This window comes from Bison bison, unplaced genomic scaffold, assembly GCF_000754665.1.
Source record: "Bison bison bison isolate TAMUID 2011002044 unplaced genomic scaffold, Bison_UMD1.0 scf7180017864304, whole genome shotgun sequence".
NCBI classification, from domain to species: Eukaryota; Metazoa; Chordata; class Mammalia; order Artiodactyla; family Bovidae; genus Bison; species Bison bison.
The window spans coordinates 13426454-13440954 of NW_011494876.1; the positions used below are offsets into that span (position 1 = coordinate 13426454).

General features: G+C 52.5%; 1 protein-coding gene across 2 annotated transcripts in view; it reads left to right on the forward strand.

Annotated features, from left to right (window-relative positions):
• Window positions 1–10106, forward strand: part of LOC104997121 (transmembrane protein 110) — a 51229-nt gene extending 41123 nt beyond the window's left edge. The window contains exons 5-8 of one of the 2 annotated variants that reach the window (XM_010851700.1): window positions 4942–5054; window positions 6060–6137; window positions 6919–7068; window positions 9317–10106. In XM_010851700.1, coding sequence (XP_010850002.1) covers window positions 4942–5054; window positions 6060–6137; window positions 6919–7068; window positions 9317–9433 — 458 coding nt within the window. In that variant the 3' untranslated portion in view covers window positions 9434–10106. Of the gene's footprint in view, window positions 1–4941; window positions 5055–6059; window positions 7069–9316 lie in introns of both variants that reach the window. The other variant, XR_826300.1, reaches the window with a different exon arrangement.
• Window positions 10107–14501: the final 4395 nt, after the last annotated feature.

The following is a 14501-nucleotide window of genomic DNA, read 5'->3' on the forward strand; positions in this document are numbered from 1 at the left end:
AGGCTGGTTCTGGAGCCTGAGCTCCATCCTCCTATGTGAGGCAGGTGGGTGGGTGCCTGCTTCATTGCCAAGTCTCCAGCCTTGCTGGCAGGAGCCATAGGGTTCACCCTCAAGACAGGGAGGGGGCAGGGCCTTCCTCCAGCAGAGGGCACCAGCAGCCCTACCTGTGGGGCTGTAAGGCCACCTTTCTCCGCCATGCTTCCCACCGGCCTGCCTTGCTGGAGAGACAGGGGTGGCTCTCAGTTTGGGAGCTGCTCTTTTTTCTGCTACATGTCCATACTTGTCCTGTCACTGGGCCATTCCACTACTGGAACTCACAAGGTCAGGACTGGAGTGTCTATCCCCAATCCCAGGGCCAATTCACCTTGCCATCACCTGACCGTGGGCTGGCCCCCGACCTGGTATCCCGCAGGTACAGTCACCAGGGACAGTAGGGGCATCCTCACTCACAGAGACAGAGCCTAGAACAGGTGGCCTGTGGATACTGGCACAGTGTTGACCCACTCCATCTTGTCAGACCGTGGGGATACAGTGTTGGTAGGAAGCTGCCCTCATGCTGGCTCCAAGTGCACATGGGGTACCTTTTACTTACTACCCCCAGAGAAAGAGCTGGATGTGGCCTCAGGGGCTGCTGGTAAGAGGGGCTTCTTTGATCCTTGCCCCGCTCTGGGGATCCACCTCTCTCCCACCTTCACAGGGGGCCCTGCTGTCTGTGGCCAGGAGCTCCCATTCATGGGCACGGCATCAGTGGAGCCTTTGTCATGAGGGGCACATGGGCCAAGATGGGGAGGACCCACAAGAGACTGGCATTTAAAGGGAGAGCCAGTTCGTGGAGCTGGCCGTGAGTGCCTGGGGTATTTCTAGAAATCTTAAGTAATTGTTTGTCTCCATTGACGGGAGGTGAGCTCAGGGGAGGGCTTTTCTTAGCCTTGTTACTTGACGCCTGATGAGTCACTGACTTAAGATAGTGTCCGACACACAGCGGGTGCCCCTGTGGCTCGGGGTCTTCCCTGTGGAGAAGCTCCAAGTCATTGATTCCTTAGAATGGAGGACAGAAGTGGACCACGCGCACATGGACCAAAGTGGCATCATCCTCATTTATAGGATGGGCACCCACAGGGGTTGAGTGACGCTCACCCAGGCAGTGCACAGCTTGGAGGGCCTCTTGGCTGCTACACGGGGATACCCGATCTTCCCACCAGCTCCAGGAACAGTGCTCTGCTGATCGTCTCTGCTGTTAAGATCCCTCCTGGAAGCCAGGACTCTCAAGTCAGCTGTAGCTGAACGGCGCTAGGGAGAGCTGCTCATACCCAGTCATGCTGCTCAGTGGCCTGGGAGTGGACACCAGGCCAGGTCCCGACACGGGGGCCATTATGGTTGCACCTGTTCCCAGTGTGTTCTGTTTGCATCCCTAAGAGAGATGGAAAGAAGGTGGCAGTGGTTGTTTGAGCCTCTTGTTTCTGTGCCACCTTCCTCTACCCACATGCCCAACCCCTGCCCTTGGGTCATCCCACCCCCTGCGCCTTTGGGAACCGGAGTCCTCAAGCCAGGGTGTTTCCAGGTGAAGCTGCCATTTATCGAGGAGCATCTGGGTCCTCCCTGCCCAGGCAGAGGAAGGATAGTGGCTATTCTCAGTTACCTGGTTCCTGTTGTTATTGTTTTCTTTTGCTGCTGTAACAAATTACTGCAAAATTATTGGCTTCAGTTCAGTTCAGTCACTCAGTCGTGTCCGACTCTTTGCGACCCCATGAATCACAGCACGCCAGGCCTCCCTGTCCATCACCAACTCCTGGAGTTCACTTAGACTCACGTCCATAGAGTCAGTGATGCCATCCAGCCATCTCATCCTCTGTCGTCCCCTTCTCCTCCTGCCCCCAATCCCTCCCAGCATCAGAGTCTTTTCCAATGAGTCAAGTCTTCGCATGAGGTGGCCAAAGTACTGGAGTTTCAGCTTTAGCATGTTTTCTTTTGCTGCTGTAACAAATTACTACAAAATTATTGGCATAAAACAGCACAAATGTATTATTTTACAGTCTGTAGTGGAGAAGTCTGACAAAGGGTCTCATGGACTAAAGCCAGATTGTCAGCAGGACTAGTTCCTTCTGGAGTCTGTACAAGGAGAACCCATTTCCTGGCCTTATCCAGATTCTGGACAGTGACTGTATTTCTTAGCTTGTAGCCCCTTCATTCATTTTCAGGGCCAGTAACCACAGGTTGAGTGCTTCCAAGTGGCACAGTGGTAAAGAATCCTCCTGCAATGCAGGAGACCTGAGTTCGATAACTGGATCAGGAAGATCCCCTGGAGTAGGAAATGGTAACCCACTCCAGTATTCTTACCTGGAAAATCCCATGGACAGAGGACACTGGCTGGCTAGAGTCCATGGGGTCACAAAGAGTTGGACACGACTGAGCAACTGATCATACATACACACAACTGCTGGTTGAGTTCTTCTCATATTATATCTCTCTGGCCTTTCACACCTTCTCCACTCTTAAGTGCCCTTGTGATTACTGGGCCACCTGGATAGGCCAGGATGCTCTCCCCATCTTAGGTTAGCCACTGTTATTGCACTTGCAGCCTCAACTCCCCTCTGCACAGTAGTTGCATAGTCTCAGGTTCTGGGGGTTAGGGTGTGGACATTATTCTCCCTACTGTACCTGTTAACTGGCCTGTCCACTTGAGGCAGTAGTTCCAAGTAGGGCTCAGAGCTCTCTTCTTAGGCTAGTGAAGGAGAGGGGCTTGTTTTCTGGGTATTCCTGTGGTCCCTAGAAAAGAAGGTGAACTTACTAAGAAAAACATGGGATGTGGGGAATAGACCACGCAGCCCTGAGGGATAAGGCAAGGTACAGGGAGAGGTGGTGTCCGCAGTCTGAAGACTAGGCTGCTCTTCCCTAGACAGAATTCCTGGAAGCGGTCTGTGTCTCTCAGGCACCTGTTGCTTGGGCTTTGCTACCAGCCTCTGTCCCAGTCCTCCCTCTGGAAGCCTCTCTACATACAGATGAGTTCCATCCTTTTGGTCCCGTTCCCATGATTTATCCTGAGGAAATAATCTAGCAAAAACACCCAAGTACCTGAGGGTGTCCAGTGTGGTAATAAAAAGCGGGGCACACGAGAATGCCTGGCTTGTCTCTCCTTGAAAGATGAGGCTGTGGGGAATGCCAGAAAGACTCTCAGATAAAACAAATCAGAAAAACCAGCACGTGTGCTGGTGGTTATGTGGCTATGTGCTGGATGCTCAGGGGACATGGTCTGTGACAGTGGGGTCACATGTGACTTTTCTTTTTTTGCTTTAAAACTTTCTTATTCAAGCATCTACATTGAAGAAAAAAAAGGCAGCTGCAGCTAAGGGGGGTGACTCTGAAACTCAGCAGTGAAATTCAGGGTGTAGTGTGAGGACAACAGGAGGAAAAGCATTTTCTTCTTCTGTTGCCATTAAGACTTAGAGCAAATGGGGTGAGCATGATGCAAGCAGATTTTTATTTGATATTAAATTTGTTGCCACTTGTCTTGTTGACTTTTAAACACACTAGTCTCACTTCATTCGTCTGTCCTACCAGTGCTTTGTCTGACCGTCCCCCATTTCATTGAACAGTTTTTAGCCAAGTATTTTGAGCTGCTGTTTTTGAGAACTTTCCTCAATAACGTCAGATAGTTTACCGAAAGGATTACAAAACTCCAGTAAAAATCTAGGAGAGATTGCGCTTCTGAAATGGCTTTTTGGCTCAGATGTGTCTTACCCAGAAGTGAGAGTAAATAGGACACCGCAGGAGACTCACTGAGGTCTTTCTGCATGTTTTCTGTGCACTTCTCCCGAGATTTTCCAGAAAAGGGAATGACCTGGGGTTGTATCCATTATGGCTATGGAAGGCTTCCCCTGGGGCTCCACCAAGCACAGCGGGTTGGCCTGGGGACTGCTGGCACCCACCCCCAGACAGGGATTTCTGCGGACACTGTGGAAACAGAAGCCAGAGATCCCTCGGGGGGCCTGGATCAGGGCCTTTGTCTCCCCTGAAGTTACTGTCCAGCCCCCTCCTGGCCACCGTGATCAAGCAGCTCCAGCAGGGCTTCCCGAGTGGCTGGGGCACAGCCCCCTCCCCGCCTCCCGCCTCGGGTCTTCTGCGCTGAAGGTGTGTGGCTCCCCAGGGACCCATCTCATGGGTTCTCCCTGTCACTGAAGATGGAGGATGTTCACTGGAGGGGTCCTCCACCCTTCATCAAGTCCCTTTTGAATCATTCTGGAGGCGCTTGAGGGGCCAAGTGTCCCCCAGTATGGACTGCTGGCCTCTTCCGTTTCTCAAGCACAGTGACTGACGGGATCACAGACAGACGTTTGTCACAGCCTCCTTACCTGGAGGGCTTCTCTCTTTGTTTCCTTGTCCCCAGTCCAAGGTGTTTTGGGGTGCCCCTAGACAGAATCTGAATACCCCCCAGAGTCAGGTTTCTTACTTGCAGGGCTAAGGGCAGCAGGAAAGTGAGGGGGAGTGGGGAATGGCGGCGGAAGTGGGATAGGGGTGAGAGGCAAACAAAGAGGTTGTTTACTGCCTTCCTGATTCAGAAACCATAGCCCGTTCATGGATGGGGAGAGGATGGATAGCACCACAGCCGCTGGAAACATCAACGATGGATAATAATAGCAGTCTTGCTTAATACAGCTTCTGCTGCCAGTGGACAAAAAGAGCCAGCTTTTCTCAGCCCCAGCAATGGACACTTACTAACTTTAGTGCCTTGTAATTATATCTTAGAGTCTCTGAAAGAAAGGCCACTTTGGTATCTCCAAATTAGGAATTCTCTGATTTTTGTTTGTTTAAGACAAGCTGATTCTTGGCGCTCTGGAGGGCTCATTTAGGAGCTCGTGGGTTGGAGGCGGGGATCAGGGCTCATGGGAGCTGTGGGTGATTGGGGTGGAGGCGACTCAGTGACCAAGCCCTCTCTCCCTGCAGGAGACCCTCTGCAGTGTGGAGCCTGGGTTGGACAATGTGCCCTTTACATCGTGATCATGATTTTTGAAAAATCTGTCGTTTTCATCGTCCTCCTAATACTTCAGTGGAAGAAGGTTTGCCTCTTGTTCCCTTCTTTACCAACTCCTTGAGATGTCAAGGAAGACAGTATTCCCCTCTTCCCCAATCCCCACCCTAGCCCTGTTGGGAAACCAAATTGGTTTTCTTTTTAACTACATGAAGGTACCTGGATTTGGTCTGATGGGGCAGCTCCTGGCCACGTATCAAGAGCAGTAACTTGTCACTTTTTCATATAGCATCCTTCTACCTCCCTTATACACATCTGCTCTAGATTAAGCCTTGGACATATGTAAAGCCCATGAAGATACAGTCCCTGCCCTGCAGTTGCCTACGTCATCAGGTAACTGTTAAGTGTTGTCAGCAGATGTTCTCTGCATCTGCAGGTGCCTCCTCATTCACCTCTCTTGGCCAGTGGTTTAATCAAGCCTTTTGGTGGCAAAGGCAGTGGTTGGTCATATGTTCCTGTGGTTCCTAACACTGCCCTCTGGCCCCAGGGCTGTGCAGATAAGACTCCACTGCCCACAGGAAACCAGCCAAAGTAGCTCAGATCTTTGGTTTTATTTGTGGCCGAGTTTTATTTTTAAAAAAAATAAACTAAGGCTTTTGGGAGCTGTTGAGGAGGTGGTTGGGGTGCAGGATTTCCATTAGAAAGTGGTCGGCGCCTCATTGCTAGTATCTGTGATGACTGTCCACCAGCCTCACTCTTTCCAACTTGCTGAAGCCCACACTCTACCCTGTGCCAGCTTTGTAAAGTGCTTCAGCCTCCAGTCCCCCTACACTTCTCACTTCCACAGCAAGGGAAAGCTACTCAAGGATTACCTGCTCCTAGTGGGCTCCAAAGGGGTCCCTTGTTGGCAGTCAAGTCTGGGGACTGTGTGGCCCTGGGTGTGAGGTGCGGTTCTCATCAGGGCTCTGAGGGAAGTGTCTTAGCAAAGCCTCCTCTCAGGGCCTCATGGGCCATTTCCCTACCGCTCCCCACCCCCCCGGAAACTATCTTTGTGGTCTTCCCCCAACCTCACTAAGTCTGCTTCTCTTTACAGGTGGCCCTGTTGAATCCCATTGAAAACCCAGACTTGAAGCTGGCCATCGTCATGCTGATCGTCCCCTTCTTTGTCAATGTCAGTGCCTTATTGCATTTCATAACCTCTGTTTGCTCCATGCCTTCCCGTGTTCCTTTCAAAATTCTGACAGAGAAAACACCTTCTAGCACTTGGGTGCCTCCATGCAAGTATTTGCCAACTCTCATCCCCACCCCAGACCTAGAAACATCCGAATTACTTCCTCAACATGCAGATCCTGCTCCGGGGCCTCTGTGCAAAGTGGAGGGTCCTGGGATCTTTGTCGTGCCCTCCCTACCAGGGAACTGCCACATATGTAACAGTGACTTCTAGATTAAGACCGTTAGGAATGAAGACTGTCAGGAATTTTCCTGACCTCAGGGCTCCTAGAGAAACTTCCTGACCGCAGGGCTCCTAGAGAAACTTCCTGACTGCAGGGCTCCTAGAAAAACTCACAAGCACACTGGCTAGAAATTAGGAAATAAGAAAAGAAATGGCAAAGGAACCTGGGGCTGACAGATGTGGTAGGTGTGCCGACCAGCGACTCCGCTCAGGGGAGGAGCCCCTACCAGGAGTCCAGAGACCTTGGCTCAGGCCCTGCTCTGCCGAGTGCATCAGTCATCAGCAAGAACCCCTTGCAGCAAAACTCTTAGAGGGCGCAGGGATTAGAAGTCTCTTCCTTGACTTCTGAGAGGGAGCAAGGGCCTGCATGATATCTTCCTCTCCCCAGTTCTTAATGCTGTGATCTGGAACGGGTCTGAGGAGGATGGGTGTGGGAGCTGCTTGCCTTTGCTTTCATAAGTGTGTTATCCCAAAATGACCTGCATTTTTCTTCCCATAGGCTCTGATGTTTTGGGTAGTGGACAATTTCCTCATGAGAAAGGGAAGGACGAAAGCTAAGCTAGAAGAAAGAGGAGCCAACCAGGACTCAAGGAACGGGAGCAAGGTCCGCTACCGAAGGGCCGCGTCCCATGAGGAGTCAGAGTCTGAGGTAGGGCTGAGCCCTCGTGCCACTGACCCAGGAAGGGTCTGCTCTGTTCGAATGTGGCCGTCTCTTGAATGCTGAGTCACAGCCCCACCAGTGGGAGGGAGAGGAAGCTGACAGCTCCCGTCCAGCTGGGACCCATTCCTGCTGTCCCCTGGTCCTTCCTCAGGCTGGGAGCTGAAGCGTCTGGTGAGGGGTGGCCCTTTTCCAGCAGCCCCTCCATCGGTGGAGCAAGACAGGAAAGGGAGGAGAGGCACTGTTCCAGGGAAGCTGGCAAGGACTAGTGGGCGTGGTTGTCCTTTAAGCATCAAGGCGTTTGAATCCCTGCCCATCTCTCCAGAGCAAGGGAAGTGTTGGCTAAACTGACTGGAAACTTCTGTGGGGGTAGCTAGGCCTCCCAGGGAGAACCTCATCTCCCCTTATTTTCAAGTTTCCTAAGTTGAAACATTTGGACCTCAGGGAGATTGGTGGCCATAAATAGGAGCCAGGAGACAAGGTTGTATGTCCAAGGCAGGCCCGTAGGTGCATGGCACTATGGGTGTGGGTGACAGAAATGGCTGAGGATGTCTTCTCGGAGAGGCCTTCACACTTGTGGATGAGGTGACAGCCAGCCTGCATAGCCCATCTTAGCAGGCAGTGATATATTTTGAGATTGAAGTGAAGTGAAGTGAAAGTCGCTCAGTCGTGTCCAACTCTTTGTGACCCCACGGACTACATAGTCCATGGGATTCTCCAGGCCAGAATACTGGAGTTGGTAGCCTTTCCCTTCTCCAGGGGATCTTCCCAACCCAGGGATCAAACCCAGGTTTCCCGCATTGCAGGCAGATTCTTTACCAGCTGAGCCACAAAGGAAGCCCATTTTGAGATTGAGGCTTTGACAAAACCCTGTGAGAACTTGAAACAGTTGGTTTAGCCCCTTGGGGCATCCTGGAGAGTGCTTTGAAAACCACCTAGGTGGAAGACATCGGGGAAGCCTGCCTCTTCTCTAGCTGAAAGTGAAGTCGCTCAGTCGTGTCTGATTCTTTGTGACCCCATGGACACCAGGCTCCTCCATCCATGGGATTTTCTAGGCAAGAGTACTGGAGTGGGTTGCCATTTCCTTCTCCAGGGAACTTCCCAACCCAGGGATCGAACCCAGGTCTCCCACATTGTAGACAGACGCTTTATCGTCTGAGCCACCAGGGAAGTCGCCTCTTCTCTAGGCGTCCCCTCAAATCTTGATGAGGCCAGCCTGTCGGGTTGTAAGAACATGGTGAATGTTGTGAAGGACAAACAGCGTTTTAGGCAGAAGCAGCTGCTCCTGAGGCGTCATGGTCCTGTGGTTTGGTGTTTGGGTAATAATGTGAAATTCACTGTGGCCAGAGTAGCATGTATTCCGGAGGGTAGGATAGCATGACAGGAAGTGGGTTATAGGCCAAGATCTGAGCTAACTGGGCTAGGTGGTTTGTGATCCAGAGCAAGGAATGGGCATGCGTTTGTACAGGTTATAGGGAGCCAGAGAGAGTGTTCGATCAGGGGACCAGGACTGGGGGCAGGAAGCCCTGCAGGGAGGGTAGTGAGAGCACCCTGCCCTGGAGGAGGATAAGCTTCCCCTGTACAGCTGTGCTCTGGGCCTCTCCATCTTGGCCTGGGCTGTCCCCATCCTTCCCCGATGCTCTGAGTCCTGAGCAGCCAGGCAGGTGGGCAGTGAATGTTGTCTGCTCCAGGTGCCCTAGCTGTGTGGCTGTGTTGTTCTAGGGGCTCAGAAGAGCAGAGGGCTCCTGTTTGTCTTCAGAAATTTGTGAGGTTGGCTCATAGCAGCCACTCTGAAATGGCCCTGCTGTGTGTGCCCCACAGGTGTTTTCCTTTCAAAAAGGGACTTTTCAGTACTCTTGTGCTATATTTGAACCAATTTCAAGGACCTGGGACTCCATATTGCCAACACTGGGCTTTTTTGGCCAGTGTGACCTAATGCAAAGTTTGCTCTGATGGTGGTTCGGTCCCAGCCGGAGGTTGTATGGAGAAGCAGGAGCAGCGAGGCATGTCCACTCAGCACTGGTGTTAGCACCTGTGGGGGTGCACGTGGTGTAAACAAGGTCGGGCGAGGGACAGTTCGTCTCACTCTGTAAAGGGGGACCTCCCCATCTCCCTCTGTTAATCAACTTGACACTTGAGGCCTCCTGGCCAGGTTGGCGTTCTAGACGGGGGTCCAGGGTGGCCAGGTGAAGAGGGCATCGCTGGCGGTGACTCAGGGCCATGCCTGTCCACCACTCAGATCCTGATCTCAGCCGATGACGAGATGGAGGAGTCGGACGTGGAGGAGGACCTCCGGAGACTGACGCCCCTGAAGCCTGCGAAGAAAAAGAAGCACCGCTTCGGGCTGCCTGTATGATGCATTCCCAAGCCAGGATCGGGTGGGGGCCCGCGGCCAGCCACCGGTCAGCCGAGGGTCGCTCGGCCGCGTCTTCCCTCCCCTCCTCTCTCTGCCCCTCTTCTACCTCCACTCCTCCCGCGGCCTCGGCCGCTCCCAGATACTGTGACCCGGGGAGGGGGGCCGCCGGCTCCACGTGGCAGCTGGAGGTCCCCTCTCAGTTGCACTACAAACACTGACCAAATATGCAAGCGAGGCGTTCTGTTTGTGTTGTCGTCCCGGTGGTGTTGCGAGGGACCCGGAAGCCCTGTCCCGCGTCTTGCCGTGTGGCCTTGAGGCTGAGGACTTACCTGCACGTGGACCGTGGGTGGAGCTTCTCGTCAGGGCTTCAGCGGGGAGTGTGAAGACGGAAAATGTTTGGGGGCTGAGTTACTCATTGACCAAGTTGGAGCTGTGACGCTTTCTTACTCGAAATGGCTTTTGTAACTATTGATTTCTATGGCTGGTTTTATGAGCTGTCACAGTGTTAACGTTTTTTGAGTATGTGTTTATTTCCTATGGGACTAATGGGCAAAACATAGATTTTTAAGTCTTCCGTATGCTGTTGACTTTTATATGTTTAAGTTATATTTTCATACTATTGTATTTAAAAGCTCTTTTTTACCCCCAAAGAAATGGGTTTGTTTGCCTTTCATGGGACGTGAACTGGTGGGAGGAAAAAGTTGGGAGTTTTTTTATTTGGAATATCGTTAGGTAATCTGCGATCCGATGCGGTAAATAATTCCAGTAGGAAGGGAGGTGGGCCCTTATCTGAAATCAGCAAACCCAGTCAGTGGTTCTGCAGAGGTCAGGCCTGAGCAGGAGGCAGCTGGTCCAAATGTGGATCCAGGGCCTGTGAGGGTGAAACAGGAAGGGCTCTGCCCAGAGCCCAGCAGCACTTGGCACTTACTTCAGCTGGCAAGTTAGAGTCTTGGTGAAATGTGACTGAAAAGGGAGCATAAGAGGATATTGTGTCCAGAGAAATTGAGACTCCAAGGCCACTCCTGTTTGTCCCCTGCATCTCTTCAGAACCTCCACATCTGAAGTTTAAAGCCCAGTCTTGGCCTCCCCGCCTCCCATGGTGCAAACTTCAGAGCCAGACTCTGGACCCACCTCTGGGAGCATCCTCTCAGGCTACCCCGTGCCTGTCAGCTTAGTGTTGCTCTACTCGTCTTATGCAGCAGTCTAGAGAACGCCTGTCTGACCATGAGATCCTATTGTTTACATCCTCCAGAGCAGCAGGGTGGCTGGGCATGGGGCGGGGCAGGTGGAGGTGAGTGAGCTCGCTGTCTGCATCCACAGGCAGGACGAAGTGCTTCTTTCTAAACTTGTAGCCCCCACTCCTCAGAATGAGCATAGGCCCCGTGGCTTTGGGAGTCTGCTGCCCGGCAGTGGAGTGGGCTGACCCAGGTACTTGCCTGCTGTGGGAGCAGCAAGGCAAAGCAGCCCGGTGTTTTGTCCCAGCCCAGGGTTGGCCTGAAAGTTTAGGAATAGAGAACTTCATGGCGAAGTTGCGAGCTGGAAGTGAGATCAGTGCAGGGAGCCCACACCACCCAGAACCTTCCTTTTAGACCTACATAACAATGTGTTTCACTCAAGCAGGTTGGGTCTGAATTGTGACATGTGAGCCACAGTGTTAAACCAGGCATCCTGGGTCTATCCTCTGCCTCCTGCAGTCCCACCTGTGTGGGTCGTAAGGGCACAAACTTTGGAGAGGACTTCTCAGCTGTCATTCTCTAAGAGTCCAGAAGCAGGAGGGCCAGAGGAACCTGGACCTGAACTGCCATGGGCGGCGATTCTGCTTGGGTGGGTGCCAGTGGCCACAGGAGAGGAAGGTGAGATTGCAGCCCATCTCCACTGTCCCTTCACCCTATTCTCATCCCATGCTCTTCCCTCTCCAGCCTTTAGCTATGTTAGTGGGCAGCTCTGCACTGGGAAGACCAGGCCCGACTCTGGTCCTGGTAGGTGGTAGGCATCGCTGACTCGCCTTACTTTGTCCTCCCGTTGCCTTTCGTTTTTAATAACCTGTGGTCACAGCTGTTTCCTGCACCTCACTGAGCCCAGAATCTGAGCTTTTCTTTCAGTCTTCAGATCCTGATGTTTCCAAACTAGCCACAGTGGGCAGGAGACACACAGGCTGTGAAGGATAGAGACTGGGTTATACAGATCCCAGATGATCTGCTTATCCCAGTGCCTGCTGGGCAGTAGGTTTTGGGGACTAAGAGGTAGTGCGCAAGTGGTGGTTTCTCCCTGTATCCTGATTTTCAAAGGAGTTTAGTCTCTGAGTGGCAGTTGTGTGGTAGCTGGCTACCTAGGGCATGGACATTGACCAGAGTATAGTTATACAGGGCATCGTTGGCATGCTTGGCCTTACCCTCTGTGCACACTCACACGCACAAAGTTTGTATCCCCCAGGAGTGCCTCCTGTGGTTACTGAGTTCTTTTCTGTGGTGCACTGTCCCGAGATAGTAGGTACGGTGGGCCATGGCCAGGACTTAATTCCCGGCTGGCCTCCCTCCCTGGGGTAAGCTTTCTCTCCAACTGCTCCAAGGTGCCTTATGAGGTGCAGCCCTTCACCTGCCCTAAGGCAAGCGTTGTCATGTTTGAGAAGCCACAGAACACCAGCTGGATGTTGTGCGCTGTCCATCTGGTTTGTCTGAATTTGGATCTCAGACAAAGGTGGACCCCATGCCACCTTTCATAGAAACTTGTAAGGCAAGGCCAGGAACAAGTTTCTTGTAACTGATGGAAGTAACCTGATGAAGTAGAATTGTCACATCTACCGTCTGAATGAAGGAGACCACCATTGCCCATTTTCCCTTTGGCTGCCAGTGGATGTTGTCAGTAGCAAGGAGGAATGTTGATGAGATCCCCGGCAACAGTGGCTTCTTGGTCTGTTCAGTCCAAAGGCCTACCATGTGAAGTCCCACTAATTAGCCTTCAGGCACGCTGGTGGCCTCCAGCCTCAAGCTTTAAATTGTGCCTCTTCCTGGCAACAAGGAGTCATGGGTTAATGTTGACCATGCCTGTAAAGGGAATATATGTAAAGGTTCAAATTCAAATTGTTTCTTCCCCTCGGCAGCATGGGCCTAGAGGCTGCAGCCCAGAGTCCCCGACTGAAGGCTGCCCCAGGAGCCTGGAGGGAGCAGCAGGTGTCAGCATCTCACTCTGCCCTCCAGACGGCAATCCACTGGCCGTTTTGCAGCCAGGTGAACATTGATGACTCTGGGAACTTACCATCAGCCAGAGCAGCCACCCTGGAGGGTGCAAGGCTGGCCTTTAGAAGTGTCACACACTTCCAGCGAGGAGCAGAGAGCTGTCTGTTTTACCCTGCAAAATATTGGTAGCTCCAAGGAGCTTTGCTTGGGGGAGGGCCTTTGAGCTCCTGAGGGGGTGGGTGGGTTGTTTTAATTTGGTTTCTCTTTTCATGAAGTTTGTTAGGAGTCAGACCTATGTGAGCAAACCATGGCCTCCCAGTGGAGGTGGTTCAATTTGTGGTGTTATGAGTCACAGAAACACATTTTTGAAGTGAAAGGGAAGATGATGTACTTACACTGTAAAATGGTTTACAATAAAGTTTGACATCTTATTACAGTTTCTAAAAAAAGAAGCTATCACTCTTGTGGTTGGTTGTTGGTTGTGTGTTCTGTGGAGCTGAAACAGCTTAGTGGGGTCAAGAAAATGTCCCGAGTGAGTTAGAAAGTTCTTCCCAGAAAACAGGGTGAGAATGAATCTGACCTCTCCTCATGGCGGACGTGGGAGCCAAAACCTGCCGAGGGGAAAAAAACAAACACGCTCACGCCGTTTCGTCTTTCCTGCTAATGCGAGTGAAAGCTCCTCTGTCTCCCCCTGATCAGGAGTGTGTGGTGCCTTAGAGATGGGGTGTAAGGCATGAACATCCCACATCCTTGTTCCTGAGGCTGCAGGGCTGGAAGGCAGGTGCCTCCCTGGGCAGCGCTGGCTGTGGAGGCAGAGCTGAAGCACCGGGAGCTGGCAGCACAGGCCAGGCCTGTCCTCAGTGCCTCTTGGTCCCTGTTTGGAGTCCTGGATTCGTGCCGGCAACTGTCTGAAGGCATTCCTCATGTCAGCACTCGTCTCAGATGGAACCTGGCAGGGCTCGCGTTGGCCTCCCAGAGCCAAAACCAGGCAGGGGGAATTAGGGTGGGATGAGATCTGACAGCAATGGAATGGCGTTCCAGGTAGCCAAACGTCAGTGCCTGGTTGGTTCCGTCTGCTTGGAGCCTTCAAGGATAAAAATGTGCTCTATCACAAACTGACAAGGAGCCTGGGTATGTTCGACCCAACAGGACAGACCCTGAGCGCCCATCCACATCACATTCACTCCTGCCCTCACCCCAGGCCCAGAGCCCTGCCATGTGCCCTGGGGGTCTCCCCTTCAAGAATTGGGTGTTTGAAACTAGCAGAGGAGAGTTAAGTGACCTTCAGGGTCCCTGTCCGTCTGTCTATGACTGGAGTGGGCTTCACTGTTGCCCACCCTCTCATAACCTAAATATCCTTGGGCCAGTTGCCCTTCAGTGACCTCATCTCAGTCAGAGGCTCTGTGCTGTTTCCTCCAGCTCGCCTCATGGTTTCTTCCCAGCCCTTCCTGGGCACTTTTCCCCTTCCTTTATCCCTCTCCTAATAAACTTGCACTGGGAGCTGGACAGAGAATGGGGGCATCAGCAAAACTGTTGATGGGGCAGCTCCCAGGCTTCCCTTGGCTGCAATTTCTCCACCTGGGAGCCAGGTGCAGGCCCCATGCTCTTCAGCAAGCTGGCCGTGAACACATGCTCCCCAGCGGCAGATGCAGGAAGCCTCCTCCCTGCTGCCATGTGGAGCTGGAAAGTCTCTTTCCTGTGGAATCCAGGGAGAGGGTAGAGAGAAAAACAAGCTCAGAGTTGTCCACCCTGGCCCAGGGCCCTCCCTTTCCTCGGGGACACCCCCACGCTGGGATGGACTATCGCAGATAGACAGCTCGGACAGCCACATGTATGTTACACGACCTGCATTCGTAAACACAAGTTGCTGCCAGGCCCAGTGCCTCCCTCCC